The sequence below is a fragment of the Neoarius graeffei genome, chromosome 17, assembly GCF_027579695.1.
Source record: "Neoarius graeffei isolate fNeoGra1 chromosome 17, fNeoGra1.pri, whole genome shotgun sequence".
NCBI classification, from domain to species: domain Eukaryota; kingdom Metazoa; phylum Chordata; class Actinopteri; order Siluriformes; family Ariidae; genus Neoarius; species Neoarius graeffei.
The window spans coordinates 70,735,186-70,758,247 of NC_083585.1; the positions used below are offsets into that span (position 1 = coordinate 70,735,186).

General features: G+C 42.1%; 2 protein-coding genes across 5 annotated transcripts in view; both read left to right on the forward strand.

The window, feature by feature from the left end:
• The window catches only part of hectd3 (HECT domain containing 3), a 38,982-nt gene extending 37,520 nt beyond the window's left edge, over positions 1 to 1,462 (forward strand). For all 3 annotated transcript variants that reach the window (XM_060897957.1, XM_060897958.1, XM_060897959.1), the window contains exons 19-21: positions 881 to 962; positions 1,059 to 1,130; positions 1,254 to 1,462. In XM_060897957.1, coding sequence (XP_060753940.1) covers positions 881 to 962; positions 1,059 to 1,130; positions 1,254 to 1,338 — 239 coding nt within the window. In that variant the 3' untranslated portion in view covers positions 1,339 to 1,462. The remainder of the gene's footprint in view (positions 1 to 880; positions 963 to 1,058; positions 1,131 to 1,253) is intronic.
• The window catches only part of rps8a (ribosomal protein S8a), a 403,017-nt gene that overhangs the window by 350,873 nt on the left and 29,082 nt on the right, over positions 1 to 23,062 (forward strand). Inside the window, exon 1 of one of the 2 annotated variants that reach the window (XM_060897968.1) lies at positions 14,069 to 14,073. The exons of the other annotated variant lie outside the window; for it this stretch is intronic. Within the exon in view, the coding sequence (XP_060753951.1) occupies positions 14,071 to 14,073 (3 nt within the window). The 5' untranslated portion in view covers positions 14,069 to 14,070. Of the gene's footprint in view, positions 1 to 14,068; positions 14,074 to 23,062 lie in introns of those variants that run through there. 2 annotated transcript variants of the gene reach the window in all.

Consider the following 23,062-nt stretch of genomic DNA (forward strand, 5'->3'; position numbering starts at 1 on the left):
TTCAAGCAAAGGTAAAAATGTTTACCTCCAATCTTCTCCTTTTTGCTTGAGCGCTGCTAGTCTGTTTCTTCTTTGACTCCTTGCGTTTGTGCTCGAATTTTGTTGGAACAGCATCAGGTTTGAGCTTCTCTGTCCAACACTGACACCTAAACTCCCCAACAGATGGGGATTCTTCAAAAATGAATCCTCCTCGAAGTGATCGGAGCACAGAGTGGCGTATTTACCCAACTGCCAACCCTCTCGCTTCACACGCACAGTCCGCTCTCTCTCCTCCTCTTCTCCTCTTTTGGAAAACGGTAAAAACTTCTTCCTGAACCGGTCCCATTGTTAGTTTACCGCACAACAATAAGGCATGGGGTTTTTATTTATTTATTTTTTAATTCCCGAACACACGTCTGTAATCAAGCCGAACGGCAGTGTAAGTAAACGGAAGTGGACTCAACTCAAGCGGTTTGTTTGGCTTAAATGACGTCACGTGCCGAGTGGGCACGAAAATAGCCGAACAGAAATTCGCCGCGATCCGCGCTAACTTATTTTAATTATTACTTATTAACAATACTTCTTGGGACCAGAAGAAAATTACAGAGGGTTTTTTAACATATAAAGTTTTAAATGTGCACAAAATTTAAAACCGTTGCCTATGAGATTTAATGTTCCATCAGTGTTACCTGAACGTTAGCCGAGCAGTAGATGAGGGTTAGATGAACATTAGACAAATGTTAGCGAGTGTTAGATAAACGTTATTTGAGTGTTACATAAACAGTAGATGAGTGTTACCGAAAGGTTTTGTCAGGCGTCTAACATAACAGCGCTGTAGATTTTGAGCCCTCAGCGTTACTGATCCTGTAATAATGAAGCGTGTGTGTTGTGTTTTTGTCAGAGGACCGCAGCAGATTCCTGAGGTTTGTGACGGGCCGAAGTCGTCTTCCTGCACCCATCTACATCTTTCCTGATAAACAGGGGTAAAAGTGTGTGTGTGTGTGTGTGTGTGTGTGTGTGTGTGTGTGTGTGTGAGATTGAGCTTCACTTTAATATTTTTATTGCGTGCTTTTATCCAGATCTGAAACCACAGACGCTCTTCCGCAGTCCTCGACTTGTTCCAGCACACTTTATTTACCGAAATACCCAAGGTGACTTTTTATCTCTGTCTGTTTCTGTTTGCACATTACTGCCTGGATTTATGGTTTTGATCTAATTTGAAGGTTTGTGAGTCATTTCCTTTAATACTGTGTGTTTGTGTGTGTGTTGTGCAGTGCGAAGGTGTGTGAGGAGAAACTTCGCTATGCTGCGTATAACTGCGTGGCCATCGACACAGACATGAGTCCATGGGAAGAGTGAGACACACCAGTGTTTGCATCAGTAACTGTAACACACATCTACATAATCACACTTGTACACATCTGTACTATCCCATATAAACAGCTGTACAAAATAAATCACATTAAAAATGAGTGCAGATTAATCTGTTGTAGGTGTAATTAATGATTTTGTGTATTTAGGATTGGATAAGTGATCAATCTTTAATAATTACATGAAATCAGTCTCATTGAATCGTTTGAAGTGAATCATTCAAATGAATCGAATCAGTGAATCGAATCAGTGAATCATTTAGTGAATCAGTGAATCATACCATTAATCCTGGTACTTAATAATAAATTACCAAACAGCTAAAATAGTATCTTCCAAATTATTATTGATCACTTACCATATTACATAAATCGTCTGCACCTTTCTTTGAATTCTTTGGGAGATTGGGCAACTTCAAAGTATCGAAACAGCAGATAGACACCACACACAATTTCAGTAATAATGGAGTTTATTATAACAAAGATAATAAAAAAAATTAATAAAAAGAAAAGGAAAAAAATTGAACAATTTAATAGCAGCAGAATTGAATCTTCTGTAAACAGTGTGTGTGTGTGTGTGTGTGAGAGACTAGCTTAGGAGGCTAGTCAGACAAAGAGATGCTAACTAGCATGTGCTTCTTCAAATCTAGCAGACCACGTGGTTAGCTTGTAGGCTAATCAGACAAAAGAAAAGCTAGCTACATATACTTTCAGGCCTAGTGTGTAAAAGCTGAAGGCTTTAAAAATAAACATTCAAACAGTCATCCGTGGTGCATATCTATATAGTCTTAAATGTAGGCACAGGAGAATTTGCTATAAAGGTTGAATTGAAAACAATACTTATGATTTTGTCTAAGATTGAGACAAAGGGTCTCAGTTTTAAGGCCTAGTGGGTGAGGGACACGTGCTTCCTTTGTAGAACAAAGGAGCTGAGCTATCTCTTGCTCTCTAAAGCACGTTGAGCCCTGATGTGTGAGTAATGAATTAGAATGTTAAGGAAGAGAGAGAGACATGCAAAAACTTATGGATTAACCAATTTTAAATCAACAAACAAATGATAGAGAACCAAAATTCAGTGTGCACACATTTAACTTCATATAACTTCACATTAAGTGAATAACTAATTCCTAAGACTTAAATTTCTGCCCAATGCCTGTTCTTACTGCAAAAAGTCTCGTCTTCTGTAGGAAGTAGAATCTCTCTGTAGAAGTGGCTCGAGGAGGCTGAGAGCGCTTCGGTGGGGAAGAGAGAGAGCAGTTGCTCTGAAGTTTTCTTTGAAGATCTTCGTAGTTGATGAGAGAGTCTTTTCAGCACCGTGCACGGACTTAAGAAAAGAGGGCCAGCCGCTTTTCTAAGCACAAATAAGGCTGCTTTTCCGCAGTTGCGTACGTCTTAAAAGAATAATTGAAAAGAATAACTGAAAACTGGTTTATAACTCGCTTGAGTTAAAGTGCGCGTGTTTCCGGAGTCCACCGTGATCAAGGGTGGACAGAAGGAGGAAAACACGCTAAAACGTGTTTCTTGCAAAAAAAGAGTCGTGGTTTTGGACGGTCCGATGGTGAGCGTCCCTTTATGGTCTGTTCTTCGCTGAGTTTCAGACACCAGAGACAAAGAAAAACGGGGTCTTCCGAGTCTCTTATGTGAAACCTGAAGAATGTGATGTACGTGATCCCGCCCAGGCGTGATGTAGGTCAAAGCGGAAGTTGGCTGGGAGTTGTAGTTCTTAGACACAAGATGGCGCATGGTACCTATACTGTACTGACGCAAGACCTCGAGTGTCTGTTGCTTTTATTTTGAATGTGTTTTCATTCAGAGTAAATCCATCAGTAATGACTGAATAGAAGTGCAGTGAGGGAGAGAGCTGTGCTACATGCTAGGCTAAAAGCTAAAGACTAAGAGAATAATGCTTCTGAACCTTCTACTTTTTGGCTAAAGTCTGATCTCTGAAAAACAGACTGAGGGAACTCCAGCTCAGACTATCCACACGGAGAGAAGTGAGCGAGCGCTGAGATTGCTCTCAGGTGAAACTATAGTCAAGAGACATGACACTGCTCACCGGACTTACAGTATTTAATGATAAATTATCATGTGCTGTCCCTCCTATAGGAAATTACAGCCGCCATTATGGTCATTCCTCTCGTTACCGTCGCTGTCAAAGACGTTTACATCTGCCCACAGCCTTATGATAAAAGAGGCACTCACAGTTTTCTTGAACGTTGTTAGCAAACAGGAATCAGCACACCCTGATGGACTCTTGATTATTGGTGTTGATTTTAATGAATCAACACTACATCCGTTCTCCCCTCCACTGTCCCATTAGTCAAGTCAAGAGAGAGAAAACACAGGTTGTTAGGTATGCCCAATGTCACCTGATGAGTAGAAACAGTACATATTGCACCGAGTACAAGCAGGGACTCCGGCAACTAACTATGACAGCATAACTAAAAGGGGAGAGCCAGAAGGTAACACAGGCATGAGGGGCCCTGGGACATAAAGCAGCAGCCACTACACCATCAACAAACTTGAGTGAGCAAGCGAGTGGGGACTGACAGCATCCATACATCCCAGTTTACCAAAACACTCTGTCTGAGGATCCTCCAGATCTACTCCTTTACCTCATAAACACCATTAACACAAGGCTTGACTAAACAGATCTGTTTTCAGCCGAGACTTAAACACTGAGACTGTGTCTGATTCCTGAACACTACTTGGAAGGCTGTTCCATAACTGTGGGGCTTTGTAAGAAAAGGCTCTGCCCCCTGATGTAGCCTTCACTATACGAGGTACCAGCAGATAGCCTGCACCTTTTGATCTAAGTAGGCGTGGTGGGTCATAGAGGAGCAGAAGTTCACTCAGGTACTGTGGTGCGAGACCATTTAGTGCTTTAAAGGTCAATAGTAGTGTTTTATAATCAATGCAAAATTTGATTGGGAGCCAATGCAGTGTGGATAAGACGGGCTGATGGGGTCATATTTTCTAGTTCTAGTAAGGACTCTTGCTGCTGCATTTTGAACTAACTGGAGCTTGTTTATGCACTTATTGGAACATCCAGACAGTAAGGCATTACAATAATCCAACCTGAAGGTAAAGAAAGCATGAACTAGTTTTTCTGTGTCATGTAGTGACATTAAATTTCTTATCTTAGCAATATTTCTGAGATGAAAGAAAGCTATCCGGGTGATGTTATCAATGTGAGTTTCGAATGAAAGACTGGGGTCAATAATCACTCCGAGGTCTTTTACTGCTGCACGTGAAGAAACAGAAAGGCCATCCAGAGTTACTGTGGAATCAGAAAACTTACTTCTAGCTGCATGTGGTCCGAGTACAAGTACTTCAGTCTTGTCAGAGTTAAGCAGAAGGAAATTAATAAGCATCCAGTGTCTAATGTCCTTCACACATTCCTCAATTCTATTAAGCTGGTGTCTCTCATCAGGTTTTGCAGAAACATACAACTGTGTGTCATCAGCATAACAGTGGAAACTAATACAATGTTTATGAATAATATCGCTCAGAGGGAACATATATAAAGAAAAAAGCAGTGGACCCAAGACAGAACCTTGTGGAACACCAAACTTTACTTAAGTACATCTAGAAATATCACCATTTACATCAACATACTGATAGCGATCAGTTAAGTAAGAGCTGAGCCAGGAGAGGGCCGTTCCCTTAACTCCCACAACATTTTCTAGTCTATCCAGAAGAATGGAATGATCAATGGTATCAAATGCTGCACTAAGGTCAAGCAACACAAGCAGCGAGACACAGCCCTGATCAGACGCCAACAGTAGGTCGTTTACTACTTTAACCAGAGCTGTCTCTGTGCTATGATGAGGTCTAAATCCTGACTGATACATTTCAGGGATGTTATTCCTATGTAAATATGAGCATAACTGCTGTGCCACAGCTTTTTCTAGGATCTTGGAGATAAAGGGGAGGTTTGATATTGGCCGATAATTGGACAGCTGACAGGGATCAAGGTCAGGTTTTTTAATCAGGGGTTTGATAACTGCTAGTTTAAAGGATTTGGGTACATAGCTGATCCTAAGAGAAGAATTTATTATTTTTAGAAGCTTTTCAATTACTTCAGGTATTATCTGTTTGAATAGACGTGTAGGTAAGGGATCTCGTACACAAATTGAGGCTTTTGATGCCGAGATTAATGAAAGTAATTCAATTTCTTTAAGGGAAGTAAAACATTCTAATTGCTGATCTGATACAGTTATATTGTTAACTACAGGGTCACTTACATTGTCTGACCTTAAATTAGTAGTTTGAATTTTTTGTCGGATATTCTCAATTTTGTCATTAAAAAAATTCATGAAGTCGTTGCTACTACATACTGCAGGTGTGCATGTGTCTATAGTGGACTTATTCCTGGTTAATTTTGCTACAGTATTAAATAGGAATCTAGGATTATTTTTGTTATCTTCTATTAGGGAGGAGAGATATGTTGATCTCGCAGCACTAAGAGCTTTTCTATACTTCAGGAAGCTCTCCTTCCACGCTAATTTGAACGCTACCAATTTTGTTTGATGCCGTTTACGTTCCAATTTTCGAGTGGTCTGTTTTAATGTGCGAGTGTCATCATTATACCAGGGTGCTAATTTTTTGTCTCTGACCATTTTCCTTTTTAGAGGAGCTACATTATCTAAAGTATAGCGGAATGTTGACTCTAAGCATTCAGTTGCCTGATCAAGTTCTGCAGGGGCTGACAGTGACCCAATCAAAGTTGACAGCTCTGGGAGATCATTTATAAAGCTCTGTGCAGTAGTTGACGTGAATGTACGTTTAATACAGTAGCGTGGTGAGGTGCATATATTATTACTCAGACATATTTTGAATGAGATGAGACAATGATCTGAGATAACTTCAGACTGTGGAAGTGTGACTATATTTTCTACGTTTAACCCGAATGTTAGTATTAGATCGAGGGTGTGGCCACCATTATGGGTCGGTCCTATGACATTCTGCTTAATCCCGACTGAATCTAAAATGGAAACAAACGCTGTTTTTAAAGGGTCTTCTGGGTTATCGAAGTGAATATTAAAATCTCCAACAACTAAAGCTTTGTCTCAGGAAGTAACCAGATCTGAGATAAAATCTGCAAATTCAGAAAGAAACTCAGAATATGGCCCCGGGGGCCTGTAAATAATAAGCAACGGAATTAACTGGGTAGACCTATTTTTCGAGGCTACATACATTATATGAGTATGAAGAACTTCAAATGTATTAAATTTATAAGCAGGTTTTTGTGTTACACCTAGATAATCATTATAAATAACCGCGATGCCTCCTCCTCTGCCAGTTAGACGAGGCTGGTGTATATAACTGTATCCAGGAGGACTCGCTTCATTTAATGCTATATATTCATTTGGCTTAATCCATGTTTCAGTTAAACACAGTACATTAAACTCCTGATCAGTAATGAGTTCATTAACCATTAGCGCTTTAGATGTAAGAGAGCTAATATTTAATAGCCCCACCTTTAGATCAAAGGTGCTGGCAGCAGCTGTACAGTCAGTATGATCTAATTTTATATTGATTAGGTTACTGGAACAAACTCTCTGAATATTTCTACTTTTTTGTTGAGCTCGGGGAACAGACACAGTCTCGATGTAGTGGGCCCTGAGTGACGACTCTGTGCAGCTAGCAGACAGTCGGTTTAGCCTGTTCGTCTGCTCCCTGGCCTTGGCTCTGGATTGTCAGAAATTAACTAGGCCTGTTCTGAGACTATGATCTATGCTGCAGGAAATGAGAGCAGCACCTTCCCGAGTGGGATGGATACCGTCCCGCCCTAACAGGCCAGCAGTGCCCTCAAAATTAGCCCAATTATCTCTAAAGCCCACACTGTTTTCAGAGCACCACCTGGACAGCCAGCAGTTCAGCGACCATAACCTGCTGTAAGCTACATCGCCACGCCGCATTGGGATGGGAGCAGAGCATACTACAGCATCGGACATCGCCTTCGCTAATTTAAACACCTCTACAAAGTTGCTCTTAGTAACCTCAGACTGACGAAGGCGTATATCATTAGCTCCTGCATGGATAACTATCTTTGAGAACCTGTGCTTGCCTAGGACCCTAAGATTACCTGCTATGTCCGGCGCCCTGGCTCCCGGTATACACCTGACTAAAGCTGCTGGTGCCCCTAAAGGCTGAGCTAATTTCACGTGCCGTATGATAGAGTCCCCTATAACCAGAGCTCTTTCAGGTTTCTCAGTGGGTGCATCACTAAGGAGAGCAAACCTGTTCGGCACGTGACGCGGAGAGGAGTGGTGCTCCCGTGGGCGAGCCTCAGCGGTAGTGTGTGTGTGTGTTTTCTCAGGTGACATCCAGTTTCTTATGAAATAAATCCCTGATAGCTGAAGCCCTAAATATAATTTCGACATTCTCAAGGAGGTACAGAAAGTATCTCCAAATTAATTTATCCATCTCACTCCCTGTGTGTCTCTTACAATCATCTTTAAAAAAAACCCAACCCTCAGTTCTTGTCCAATTCTTGTGTAAAAATGAAACCCATTAGATTAAAAGCTCGCAGCTGGTTATACAGTATGATAAGGGTGGTGTTAAAGCTTTAGATTTCATACCAGTGGTTGGAACATTTAAATTTAATTAATTCAAACCAAATTCTGTGTGGTTTCATATCCCAAGATCCTGATTTAAAAAATTAAATAAATAGGAGCTTTTTTTCACATGTAATTTTGAAGTAAACAAGATTCCTCTTAAAATGTCAAATTTCCACAGACAGATTCTTCAGTAGTGGAAAACAATATTTACTCATAATTTTTCTCCCCGTGGATCAGCCTTAAGAAACAACAGTGATTACAATTCTTAGGAAATCAATATTTAAGAGGGATTGGAATCAGGAAAGTATTTTTGAAATAATTGCAATGGTAATCGTTTGGCCTGTTTGTTTGTTTGTTTGTTTGTTTGTTGATAGATAAATTTAAGTTGTTCTCACAGACAGTGAAGCAAGATTTTTAAAGTGATCCCTTAATCCAAAACAGCATCATGTATTCAAATCTTAACTCAGTACTGAATAAATCACTATTAAATCAGAATATAAATTTAAAAATTAATTATTGTAACTTCAATGATAAAAAATAAAATAAATGTATTCGTGCTGTTCTGAAATCCAAAGTGTTTCATGATTATAATCGGAAACATCAGGATGAATTTGGAAATCTGTTTGTGACAGCAAGGCCAGCCGACACCAAGTATATAGTTATCGACTAGCTTATCGACTCACTCCAGCCTGGGTAGGTCTCTAACTACATACTGACACCTAGTGGTGAAAAGTAATATCAGGGTATAAACAAGGGCTGTGTGTTCTGTGATCAGTTCAGTAGAGGTGTTTAGATCCAGGGGGTCACTATTGGTGTTTGGCAAACTCAGACTTTTGAATAAATTTTTTGTTTGTGGTGGTGTTAAAAAATTTTCATTAATAACACTTCCTCTGGATAAATTAAGAGTCTTTTTTTGTGACCCTGCACAGGACAAGCGGTTACAGATAATGGATGGATGTCTTCACCAGTCACCTTTGAGTTTTAGGATTTTTCTTGCAGATGTCCAGATACCACCACAGTGCTGGTGTTTTATTTAGATGCAAATAAGATTAGCAATGACTACAATAAAACTAAAACCTATAGCTTTTGTAAGTTGCTATGGTGACACACAAATATGGCATAACATTTACTGTACATAATGGTTATGAGAGTAATTTCACAGTTATAAACTGTATATCAGAGCAGACTGAGCCCCTCAGTAATGAATGTAAAGGAGTCTCTGTGTACGAAATGTTAATGAAAAATAGGAGACAGAATAATGAAACATAACATTGAAATTTCTTTCTTTTTTGTTCTGATTTTTTCCTTCGAGGAAACACAGGACACATTATTTATAGAGCTGATATGTATTTTGCAGCAAAATCTAACTGAAATTAAATTGATATTTTTTAACGTGCTGTAAAGCTTCTTGGCTTTTATTTTCCCACCTGTTTCCTATAAAGCTACCAGCAGAGCAAGGAGGTCAGCACTTCTGGTCAGGGCGGAGGCTGTACACACCAATTCAGTAACACCACATTCAAGGCTGTTTTCCCTCGAGGTTTAGGAAAACTTGTAGGAGACTCTTAACTAAAACAAACACAGCAAGTAAGGAGTGCGGTCATTTTCCCAAATCAGACCTAGAATTAATGAAAAGCGAGTATTTGTGTTGCTGTGCTGAGCTCAGAGTCAGCGGTGTGTGGAGGTTACAGCTGAGAGTGATTTCAGTTACATGTACAGTGGTGTTCAAAAGACCACTGGTGAAAATACTGTTACACATTTTTCAATTTTAATAAAAACATTCTTTACAAATGACATCAGCTTAACAAACTGAGTGAAAATTTGAATTGTTGAAAGAGTCCATTTGACAAAGCTGAAACCAGCAAATATTTGTCCCATGGAGTGTGCGCCCAGGATGGCCTCAGATTCCTGTTCTCAGCTGACGTGAGTGGATCCTGATGTGGTCGTCTGCTGTCAGGGCTTTCCCCAGAAAAAAACATCAGAGCAGCGCTACTGATGCGGAGCCCAGTTTGTAAGGGCTGGCCCAGCCCGGAGGGCCCCGAAGGCTGCTTGGGGAGGATGGGGGCCTGCTCCCCGGAACATTTGGAAATTAGAGACTTCAAATGGTGCATTCTGGTGGCATCCAGGGCTGATTGAGGCACAATTCAGCATTATTAAATTTGCTGTTTTGTCAAATATGCAAGGGGCAAAATGTAAAAGGTAAAATGAGATTTGAAATGAAAACACTTCGTAACATGTCTCTTCATTTTCCAATTTAGACCATAAGGTGAACCCCGTTTTTGTTTTAGGTCGCTCCGACGTCTCTGAACCACATGCTCTTTAGCTGATAAAAAGGACCAAGTTATGTTACACTTATAGCAAACTTTCCGCGTCACAGAATCGCACTCGTTTTTTAAATCGAGACATTTTCTGAAGAACTATTTTCCTCAGAGCGGAATGCGATTTTGACGTCACGAGACACCACGTGACCGCGCTAAACTAATTGCGTAGCCGATTTACGACAACAAACTGGAAAAATGACAGCCTGCCTGGTGCTGTCAAATGTAACCAACATAAAGGAATCTCCCAAAATATCCTTCTAAAGTGGGCCAAATGGATTCTTAACAGTGCTTTATTTATAGCACGAAGAACACTGATGCAAGTGGATGATAAAGGCAGACATTTCATGTCATTTTGATCAATAAATGGAAATAATTCTAATTATCAATGATAATGATCATTCATGTATTTCTAAAGTGGGCCAAATGGATTCTAAATAGTGCTTTATTTATAGCACGAAGAACATTGATGCAAGTGGGTGATAAGGTAGACCTTTTCATGTTGTCATTTTTATCAATAAATGGAAATAATTCTAATGATCAATGATAAGGAACATTTCAGGTATTCATTTGTTCATTTATTCACTCAACTATATACAACACATAAAAACAATCATAAGTATACATTGACTGGCATAAACTTATATAAATAAACATCATAATAAAATGAATGATAATGATATCAATGGAATAGAATAGAGGTAAAAACCACATGACATGCTATTGGAACACAAGCTGAGGAAAATCACGGGTGAGTCTCCTCTTCAATGTATCCTGTCTGTAACACAACAAATCAACAACAATAAAGGGTCATATGAGTACCAGCAAAGGGGGGCGTCATGTTGTGGCTGATATAGCCACTTTCACAAATCAACACAGAGAGTGAATAAAATATTACAGGCTGGAGTTTACTTGCTATGCAACAGATTTAATACCAAGTATTCCTAAGAGAATCACATAACTAGCATCACACTATCAAGAAGACTGCTGTCTTCCTTATTGCAAAATAATACATGTCTGTGCGATGGCAAGCTGAGTGGTCACACACGTATGAAATTTGCCTTGGATGTGACAAATAATAAATTTCCTTGTAATTACCTGTAGCTTGAAGCATCAACACCTTCACTTGACTGCACCAGGTCAATAAAGGTCTTCCTCAGTTGGCTCATTCTCAGCACCTCAGCAGCCTTTGACGGATTACACTCTCACAGAACAACTTATAGCTGAGATCAAACGTTGGCTCAATCCTTAGAAAAGAATATAGAAGAAGATATAAGTGTTGTGATTGTGTTCTCATACATAGGACACACAGGCTACGTTCACACTGCAGGCTGAAGTGACTCAAATCCGATCTTTTCGCCCATATGTGACCTGTATCCGATCTTTTATTGACAATATGAACGACACAGATCCGATTTTTTCAAATCCGACCCAGGCCGTTTGGATATGTGGTCCTAATTCCGATTCCTATCCGCTCTTTTCATATGCGACTTCAGTCTGAACCGCCAGGTCGCATTCATCCGACTTACACGTCATCAACAAGCCACAAACGTCACTATTCTGCGCTGAAGTAGGCGGCGGGTCTCTCAAAAAAAGTTACAACAACATGGCGCATAATCACAGGCGCAGATAGAGGGTGGGACTCGTCCCACCCAGATTTAAATTCACCTCGCTCGGTCCCCCCCACTTATAGGGAGGAAAAAACGTCTATGCTGTCTTTCTTTGTATAAGGCAAACCTCACGGAAAAATCAAAAGACTAATTACCATTCGGTTTATTGAGGTGCACAGCAGTGTATACATAGTTGCAACAATTCACATAAAGCAAAACAAAGACTGATATTCGGTTGGTTGAGCTGCGCAGCCTGCACAGGTTGCGAGCTCAAGCTTGGTTGCTATGGTAACCCACAACAAGTTTGACAGGCATATCGGGGTTGGTTTGCTGGCAGCTTTGTCCCCCCCAGTTCAAAAAACGTATCTGCGCCCCTGCGCATGACATCAATGTGAGGGACGCTTCGGGCTGTGAAGGTTCTGAATCTTCTCAGTGGAAGGACGCAGAGGTTAGGGAGCTGATTTCCATTTGGGGGGACACAGCTATTCAAGCTAGATTGGATGGGTCATACCGCAACTGGGCGGTTTTACTTCCGTAAACACTGGCCATGCTCACTGCGTGTGACGTCGTCGTATCCTGCAATGCGCATGCGGAACACTTTTAGGTCGCTTTTCGTTCATACTGAGGATCACATACAAGTCGCATACCGTATATTTGTTAATGTGAACGACCTCACAAAAAAATCGGATTTCACAAAAAAATCGGAATTGAGCATTAAGCCTTGCAGTGTGAACGTAGCAACATTGTACTGTATGTGTATTTGTGTGAAGTTAATATATGACTTACTGTTCTTTCTCTGCTCTGGCAGGATCACTCAAAAACCTTGTGTACTGTCGGTAGCAACTTTTGTGGTACTGCACCTCCAGAGCCACACAGTCTTTGTCCTTGACGTGAACAAGAATGCTATGGTCGTCCTTTACTTCAGCAGCTTCCTGCAACTTGCCTTGTACAAAAGAAAAGAAAAAAGGATGGATAGATAGGCAGACAAACAGTCAGACTTCATTTTTCCTGGTGGACTGGTATTCAGTGGCATATTAACATCAAAGCACACAGACATACTATGACATCCATACAAACATACACACTACCCTATTAAAGTCAAAGTGTACTTTATTGTCAAAAATCTTTGCAACAGGCATTAAGACAGAAGGGGGGGGGGGGGGGGCAGTCCTTAACTCAAACACTGCATTTTGGTCATTTATGGTATTGGAATATTATAGGCATGGGGAAGTTATGTATTGGAATGTTATTTTACTCACACCCACACACATAACACATTATAGTTCACACACACACACCAGCAAAAGTACAACCAATAGACATCTTTCCATATTCATACAGCCATCCATACATCTGTACATCAATGTACTGTATAAATCCACACATACATTCAAATTAGACAAATGCAGGGAGATTGTGTGCAGTCAGTAGCAGTGTAGATAGTCATTCAACTACTCTCTCTCTCTCTCTCTCTCTCTCTGTGTGTGCTGGGGGATGGGATGCATTTGCATAGACTACCTACTGTGTAGTGGGGGATGAGGGTGAGATGCCTTTTAGCTTACCTGCGGTTAAAGTCTGTGTCTTTGACAAAACTTCTTTTTGTCGTCTGCCAGCCTTGACAACATATTTGCAGGTTTTCTTGTATATTATACAGATGGCAGGAAGGACGGGGCCAGAGCTCGAGATGGGCAGGCTTGGTGAAATTCTGTGTTTTTTCATGCTTCACAGAAGATATGTGCATATAACAAGTCTTACATGTCGAAGATTTAGTTTTTTCAACAGTTTCGGCCGAGTTTTCTTCTTCTTCGGTGCTGCTGGATGATAGCACTGCTACTCCGGTGGCTGCCATGCTGCTTCTGTTTACCAAACACAGCTGGCAGCTCCCAGCTACCCGATTCGTCCAGTCTGATGACGTTTCAACCGTGGCACCTCTCGCGAGCCAAAGTGTTATTACGCCTGCCGAATATGTACATACGCCTTGGAGATACTAGTTCTTCATTAAATGTTGTGATTTAAGAAATGAGCGCGATTCTGTGATGCGAACTTTTTGTTGTAATCTTACCACAACTCATTCTTTTTTATGAACTGAAGCGTGTGCGGTTCGGAGAGGTCGGAGCGGGATCCCTTTTCGGAAGGACTTTTCGAGGTTCACCTTACGGCCTAATTCCAGGATGCCAAGAACAGAATCGAGGTCAAATCATGCAAGAGCTCCATCTAGTGACCAGCACTGAGAATGTGGTTTTATGTATGGTTGAGAACGGCAGTCAGTGCACGCAGCAAAACCCTTTATTTTCACTTCTGGGTCGAGTCCCAGGATAGTCTAGACCGAAATATTATAGTATCTTCCTATTTCTATCATTATTACTCATTTTCAGAGGGGAATAGGAGACATTTAGGTGCGGAAAATACTCTGCATTGTTCAATTTATGGTATTGGGGTTTTTTTGGGGTTTTTTTTTTTTTGGTGTGCAAGTAACAGCATGGCGCTGATGTCACACAGCACGGTGGGGCGCTGTGTATCCGTACTTTGGGGAAATCTCTGGCTGTCATAGCTTACACACCTCAAGGTTTGATGTACGTTCTGAGATGCTTTTCTGCTCACCACGGTTGTATAGAGTGATTATTTGAGTTAGTATAAACTAACAGTCTGGTCATTCTCCTTTAATCTCTTTCCTCAACACGGCCGTTCAGCCCACAGATCCTACACTTTCTGTATATTGAGTGGAAAGAAGTATTTGGACTTTTTTGTTTTTATTAATCAGTGCTACAATTCAAGAAAACTACTTTTCTAAATTGTGGTTTTAGCGTACAGGACCTCTCATTATATTTACACACTTTTCCACATTTTGTAATATAAACCAAGTTCATTGCTTAATTTTGTCCCCAGTGAGTAACAGAGATGAGCTCCTCACTTCAATTACAATTCAGAAGATGACTGTAATATAAAACACGGGTTCTAAATATATCTAGTAGGCCTGATTAGGACCTTTACTGGGCTGGTCCTGTGTATATTTGCCACCGCTGCTCTAAAACCACATTTATTATCATAAACATTAACATAAAAAGCCTCCGTTTGTACTGCGACTGCTGAGGGGAATCGATGAGATTTTATTTATTTTTTTTATACTGATGCCATTATTGAGTCTGCTTATCAGTACAATTTTTTATTGATTGCCTTATCACTTCCTGATCATTTTTTTTTTTGGGGGGGGGGGGGGGTTTACACAGGTTTTCAGCATCAATACAGCTGTTTTATTAACACAGTGTGGAATGTCTGAATCATAACATCTGGACATGTTACAACCGGACATGTTGTAAAAGACGGGCAAGTTGTATGATAAAGAGGGCCACAATTTTTCATCATCACCATCAGAGGGCCACATGACCGCGCTTCAACTAATCAGATATGAGAGAAGTTACAAAAGAATTTTAAATAAGAACAAAATATTTGTATATTCTTATGTCTGTATGTTTATTGAACCAACATATATTTATTTAATATTTTCCACATGGTTGTCTGTGTCTATGTGTCAGCCCTGTGATGACCTGGCGACTTGTCCAGGGTGAACCCCGCCTTTCGCCCGTAGTCAGCTGGGATAGGATCCAGCTCGCCTGCGACCCTGTAGAACAGGATAAAGCGGCTACAGATAATGAGAGATTTTCCACACTGAAATGCATTTTTAACATAATGCTCGTCTTGTTAAACGACAAACACAAGTTTGTTTTAAAAGAAACAAAGTGCAAAGGGCTCACATTCAATGAGGCACAAAACTAAAAAAAAAAAAAACAGCGGCCCAACATTAAGTGCCGCTTAATGTCAATCTTTGTGCATCCAATCCGCATCAAATGAAAAGGAGCATCATCCGTGAGTCTGTTCCTCTCTTTTGACTTAATGTGCTTCATTGTTGAAAAGCTGCTCTCACAAATGTAAGTGCTCCCAAACACGCTGGCCATTGACGGAGCAAAGTCTCTGAGGAGTGGAAAACGTGCCTCTGGTAGCAGTCTCCGAAATGAAATTCCCCTCTCGTTGCGCTTTGCTTGAAAATACGGATCTGACTGCAACTCGCAGAGTTCGAGCTGCAGTTCTGATGGTTGCTCGCTGACAGAGACGGGGTCTGTGAATAGCGCAATTCGTGGTTTCATCACATGAAAATCTTGGAAACGATTGTTAAACTGCTCCTGCAATTTTTCGATGTCGGCCCGATACTTCTGAAGTAGTTTCTCGCGCCTGGGGTTATCTTTTCGCATCTCCTCACAAGCGGGAAAGTGTGCCAAATTTGGACGATGGGAAGAAAATCCTTCTATGAACAGGTCGAGTTTACGCTGGAATGCGGTTGTGTGTGCATACAGATCGCAGACAGTTTGGTCTCTCCCCTGCAAGTGTGTGAAGGTGGTTGAGATGCGAGGTGATGTCTGTCAGAAAGGCCATGTCGCAAATAAACTGTGTGTCTTTGAGTTTTCTGCAGTAGGCGCTTGTATCACCAGTAATACTGTTCTCCAAGAACACTGGTAGTTCAGAGCGCAGCGCAAAAAAACGCTCCAGACGCTTCCCTCGCCTCATCCATCTGATCTCAGCGTGCATTTGTAAATCCCCATACGCGGCGTCCACTTCATCCAAAAAGGCGATGAACCTCCTGTGACAAAGGGACCTGTTCCCCCCTCTGATGAGATTTGTTACTTTGGTCACTAAATCCATAACGTGGCTAAAGTTCAGTGTCTTCGCGCAGAGGGCTTCCTGGAGAGATAAAATGCATAGCATGTTAAAAAAATATTTTTGTCCTGCCATGTCAAACTCAGGCCTACATCTCACAGTTAATATGAGGCTACTCACCTGATGTATGAGACAGTGCAGTATAGGGCAGTTTACCCCGCTCTGTCGGAGGAGCCCTGCGAAACCTCTGTGTCTTCCCTGCATCGCGGGTGCGCCATCCGTAACAACAGCTGACAGTTTGTCAAAGCCACCAAATCCACTTGCAACACTGTCAACGGCGTTGAATATATCGGTGCCCTTAGTCGTATCATACAGAGAAACCAATAGTAATAGCTCCTCGTGCACTTCAAATGAACTGTCAATAGTTCTTGTAAAAATCAGTAGCTGGCTAACATCCATCACATCTGTACTCTCATCCAAAGCCAAGGAGAAGTACTTGCAGTCATGCATGACTTTTCTCAGCTTAATTTCGACATGATCGCGAATGTCAAAAATTCTGCGTGTCACTGTGCGTCAGGACAAAGAGACCATTTCAAAGTGTTTAACCATCTTATCGTCACCAAAAGCTTTAGCCATTTCCACGGTGCACACCTTGACAATTTCCCCATCTGACAATGGCTTCTTTGCTTTGGCAAGCTCAAGTGAAACAGCATAAGAGGCTCTGAGTGCTGATTCCTGTGTAGTTGTGGCTCTGGTGAAAAGTTGCTGTTGTTGGTTTACTTTTGATTTGAGGTCGGCTACGACAGCGGCCCTTGCAGCTCCAGTGTACTTCTCATATTTAACTTTGTGCAAGGTGTTGTAGTGGCGACTTAAGTTGAAATCTTTCATGACTGCTATGGTTTCTAAGCAAACCAGACACATGGGTTTGCCTTTGAATTCTATGAAGAGAGAATCTGCTTCCCATCTTGACTGAAAGGTATGGTTTTCTTGATCAAGTTTTCTTTTTTTTTTGCACTGCTAGTAGCCATGGCTCTCTTGTCTCTCTTCCTCACTGAAGGGGGTAAGGCCCAGGGCCCCGATATTGTTTGCATAGGAAGCGCCCTCTATCGGTCAACAGTGTAATTACAACAATGTATTAAAAAAAAAAGGCCGCGGTTAATTTTTCCCCCTGATAATTAATAAACGATCTACGGGCCGCACTGAGTAAGGAGGTGGGCCGCGTGCGGCCCGCGGGCCACCAGTTGCCCATCCCTGAGTTAGCTGTAGTCTCAGAGCGATCTGTAGAAACCGTCTGCGTTTACTAGAAAAATAGCACAGGTTCGGGACGGCTGGGTTAAAACGTGATAAAGCAGCGTTCAGACGAAAGTTAGAAATAACTTACAGAAACACTGCGTGCAAAAGGCTTTGTGTTATCGGCGCTCCAAACTGTGTGCAACAGGCTTTGGTTACTAGACCACTTTCCATCTTCCTTCTGTCTCTCAAAAACACGCACACATGAAAAAGGTTAGTCAGGCAAACACTGGTGATCTGTCTGACTTAATCAGAGAAAGGTTAATAAAAAATAGGTGATGCAAAGGTTCTGTCAAAACGGGTTAAATCCTGGAACTGTGTGGACTCTGTTCTGTTTCTCCACACTCAGCTAAAGAACACCAGAGACTACTATCCTGGGATGTCAGGAAATGAAGCAGAGGTCTCAGAAGTAGCCGGTTGGTGGCGGCAAATCATCGTCTGTTGAAGGATTAAAGGACAATCCCTTACTAGCGGAGAACCTGAACAGGTTCTTTGCCTGCTTCGATGCAGACAACAATACCAGGGTCATGGACAAATTGTCACCAGATCATCAGGGTCTGATTCTGGACATGGATAAGGTCAGGAGGGCATTGCGCAACATCAACATGAGGAAGGCAGCTGGACCGGATGGGATCCCAGGGCAGGTACTTCAGGCATGTGCAGACCAACTGGCAGATGTCTTCATGAACATCTTCAACCTCCGTGAACAACCTCTGTTGTTCCAACATGCCTCAAAACAACAACCATTGTGCGTATTCTTAAGCAGCAAGGACTATTGCCCAATTGCACTCGCCCCAGTAATAGTCAAATGCTTTGAAAGATTAATCCTGGCCCAGATAAAACAATCCATCCCTGCCACACTAGATCAGCATCAGTTTGCATACCAAGGAAATATCAACAGAGGATGCAATCTGTATTGCCCTCCACACTGCATTAGAGCATCTGGAATGCCCTAACGTGTCAGGATGCTCTTTCTGGACTTTAGTTCAGCCTTTAATACTGTTATTCCCAACCACCTAGTACACAAACTGCATGGACTGGGCCTCAACAGAACCATCTGTAACTGGATCTTGGACTTTCTGACCAGCCGCTCCCAGTCTGTCAGAATGGGAGAATTGACATCCTCCACTCTCATCCTGAACACTGGTGTCCCACAGGGTTGTGTTTTGAGTCCCATTCTGTTTACTCTCTTCACACACAATTGTCAGTTAACAGTACTCGTTAAAATGATATGAGTTTATACATATTTGTTTTTGTACAGTGGCAGGAACTGTCACTCATTATAGTGACATATAGGACTTATGGAATATAGATTTATTAGGAATATAGACTTATTTATTATAACTTATATAGTGCAATGCCAAATAAAAATCACACACACACATCACATTATCTCTAGCCGCTTTATCCTTCTACAGGGTCGCAGGCGAGCTGGAGCCTATCCCAGCTGACTACGGGCGAAAGGCGGGGTTCACCCTGGACAAGTCGCCAGGTCATCACAGGGCTGACACATAGACACAGACAACCATTCACACTCACATTCACACCTACGCTCAATTTAGAGTCACCAGTTAACCTAACCTGCATGTCTTTGGACTGTGGGGGAAACCGGAGCACCCGGAGGAAACCCACGCGGACACGGGGAGAACATGCAAACTCCACACAGAAAGGCCCTCGCCGGCCCCGGGGCTCGAACCCAGACCTTCTTGCTGTGAGGCGACAGCGCTAACCACTACACCACCGTGCCGCCCCAAATAAAAATACTGTGATCAATTAATTCATATATTTTTTCAAAATATCTGGAAAATCTTTTAACTCTGAACCTCCTTAATATGAAGGGGATATGATATATAACATGTGATATGTATGTGTGCATGTATGTACATGTGTGTGTGTTTGTTTATTGGTTGCTAGCAGCTTAACTGTTACTTGATTTTGTAAACATCAAAAATATAAAAAGTTTTGTATTGATTTTATTTAGTAAATTCAATGTAAATACATACAAACATTGTAAATACTTTAAAAATGCATGGATGACACAAGAAAGTGAAAACACTTATTTCCACTGTGGTCTATAAAATCAAGTGACAGAATGAAGGGAAAATAAAAAAAATGTAAAATTAAAATAAATATGGTATATACACATTGATAAACAACATGAGTAGTATAAATATCTCATCTCATCTCATCTCATTATCTGTAGCCGCTTTATCCTGTTCTACAGGGTTGCAGGCGAGCTGGATCCTATCCCAGCTGACTACGGGTGAAAGGCGGGGTTCACCCTGGACAAGTCGCCAGGTCATCACAGGGCTGACACATAGACACAGACAACCATTCACACTCACATTCACACCTACACTCAATTTAAGGGGTGTTCACACGGCAACTTTTACTCCGGTGTAGTGCCGGGGCTGTCCCAGTAGAGCGTTCACACGGTACAAAGTTATAGCGGTGTAGCCCCTGAAAGCTGCTTAAACCGGTGCAAATCTAACCCTGCTCGGGAGGTGGTTTAAGAAATTTACTCCGGAGTAAATGCTAGTTTGCGGGGCAGCACCGATATAAAATGGGCCGTCTGAACGCTACAGGGGTAAACTCGCTACGCGTGAGGAGAGTTGATTACATACGAGCATTGCATAATTTGCATCCTGGTATTTTGCGCTTCCAAAATGGCGAATATCAACAACAACAGAACTGCGTGTCTTCCAGTGTTGCCAGATTGGGCGGTTTTAAGTGCATTTTGGCAGATTTGAACATATTTTGGGCTGGAAAACGTCAGCAGTATCTGGCAACCCTGGTGTCTTCATCCACGTTGTTTTGCCGGTGCTTGGTGATGCCATGACAACCGGGAAAAGGAAGTACATTTTCACGCATGCGCATATTTCATTTCTGCATTATTACTATCGTATAGCACGGTGCAAAAACTGCCGTGTGAACGCAAGTGGGGCTGCACCGGTGCTCACACGCTTCTCTCTAGTAAGCAGGTTTGTGACGTGTGAACGCTCCACAAAATTTACACCGGTGTAAGATATATCGCAACAAAATACATCGGTGCAGCATCGATGCAAATATGTGCCGTGTGAACACCCCTATAGAGTCACCAGTTAACTTAACCTGCATGCTTTTGGACTGTGGGGGAAACCGGAGCACCCGGAGGAAACCCACGCGGACACGGGGAGAACATGCAAACTCCGCACAGAAAGGCCCTCGCCGGCCACGGGGCTCGAACCCAGGACCTTCTTGCTGTGAGGCGACAGCGCTAACCACTACACCACCGTGCCGCCCTAGTATAAATATGATAATATAAATATAAAAAGATAATACTGTACATGGGCGGCACGGTGGTGTAGTGGTTAGCGCTGTCGCCTCACAGCAAGAAGGTCCGGGTTCGAGCCCCGTGGCCGGCGAGGGCCTTTCTGTGTGGAGTTTGCATGTTCTCCCGGTGTCTGCGTGGGTTTGCTCCGGGTGCCCCGGTTTGCCCCACAGTCCAAAGACATGCAGTTAGGGTAACGTGGGGTGGCCTTGGGCTGAGGTGCCCTTGAGCGAGGTACCGAACCCCTGACTGCTCCCTGGGCGCTCTGGTGTGGCTGCCCACTGCTCCGTGTGTGTGTGCGTGTGTTCACTGCTTCAGATGGGTTAAATGCAGAGGATGAATTTCACTGTACTTGAAGTGTGCATGTGACGAATAAAGGTTTCTTCTTCTTCATAAGCCAAACGGGCCTGAACGGGTATTATGGCAGGAAGAGTTTGAAATAAAGGCAGATGTTAGATATTGTGGAGCATAACCATGAATAATGTTGTGCATGTGATTTAATTTAAGCTGTTTGACTCAAAGGCTCACTGGCAACATCTTGACCTGCTCAAACTTAACATGACCTATATGGGTCCTAGGAGAGGCACTGAGTAGATATCGCACTATTTTGTTCTGAGTGGCCTGCAGATGATCTTGCTTTTTCTTGGTAAGACCAGAGTACCAAGAAACACTGGCATAGTCAAAATGACACTGTATTAGAGCCGACATGCTGTCTGTTGTTGCCCAAATGAGGATGGGTTCCCTTTTGAGTCTGGTTCCTCTCGAGGTTTCTTCCTCATGTCGTCTGAAGGAGTTTTTCCTTGCAACATCATTGGGGATAGATTAGGGATAAAATTAGCTCATGTTTAAAGTCACTCAAATTCTGTAAAGCTGCTTTGTGACAATGTTCATTGTTAAAAGTGCTATACAAATAAACTTGACTTCACACACACTGAGGGATGTTTGCCAGATGGCTGCAGCAGTTCCACCTCCCCAACACACCAATCTGAGAGCAGCAGACACTCTCTCTCTCTCTCTTACCTTTTGGTAGTCATGTCGAATTGTCTGGTCTGCCTATCCAGGAATTTAAGTTTAGCGTTGGATTTGCTAATGACAGTGTCAACGATTTGGCTCCCTGATAGTGACTGGTCAAGAACAACTCCTAAATATTTAACACAGGTTTTACTGGCAAGGGTTTGACCATCACAGGTTACATCTATAGACTCAGAACTATGGAGTCTCTGTTTAGAGCCAAAGAGAATGGATTCTTGTCTTCCCAAGATGGAGGGATAGCTCGTTATCAATAAGCCATTCACAGACAGATTGAAGTTCAGAAGACAGCTGCTGTTGTATGTCAACAGTATTCTTTCCAGCCACCAAGAAGGCAGAGTCATCTGCATACAATAGCAGTTTACTATGGAGGGCATGTCATTAACATAGATAAGGAAAAGCAAAGGGCCCAATACTGAGCCCAGTGAGGCACCACACATCACATTAGCAGGTGTAGACAGTACGCCACCAACTTCCACATGCTGCTGCCTATTACTTAGGTAGGCATGGAACCAGTTAACAGCAGGTTTCTGAAGTCCCATGACTTCAAGCTTCATAGGGAGAATACTATGGTCCAAAGTATCAAAGGCTTTTTGTAGATCTAAAAAGTACCATACGTGTGTAAATGCCTTGGTCTTGTTCAGACTTAATATAGTCAGTGAGATGAATTAAACAAGTATCTGTGGTAAGAGGACCGGAAGCCCGACTGGTACTCGTATAAGAGTTTGTGATCTGTGAGGTACTGATTGAGTTGGTCATAGACAACCTTCTCAATCAGTTTGCTTATAATGCTGAGAATAGGCACAGGCCGATAATTACCAGCTTCGGTTTTGCTGTTTTTCTTGTGTATAGGAGTGATCTTAACCACGGACGATTGCTCTGAGACAGCGAGGGAGGCTCAGCCTCCTCTAAAAATGACGAACATCGTGTAGGATGAATTGTGCTA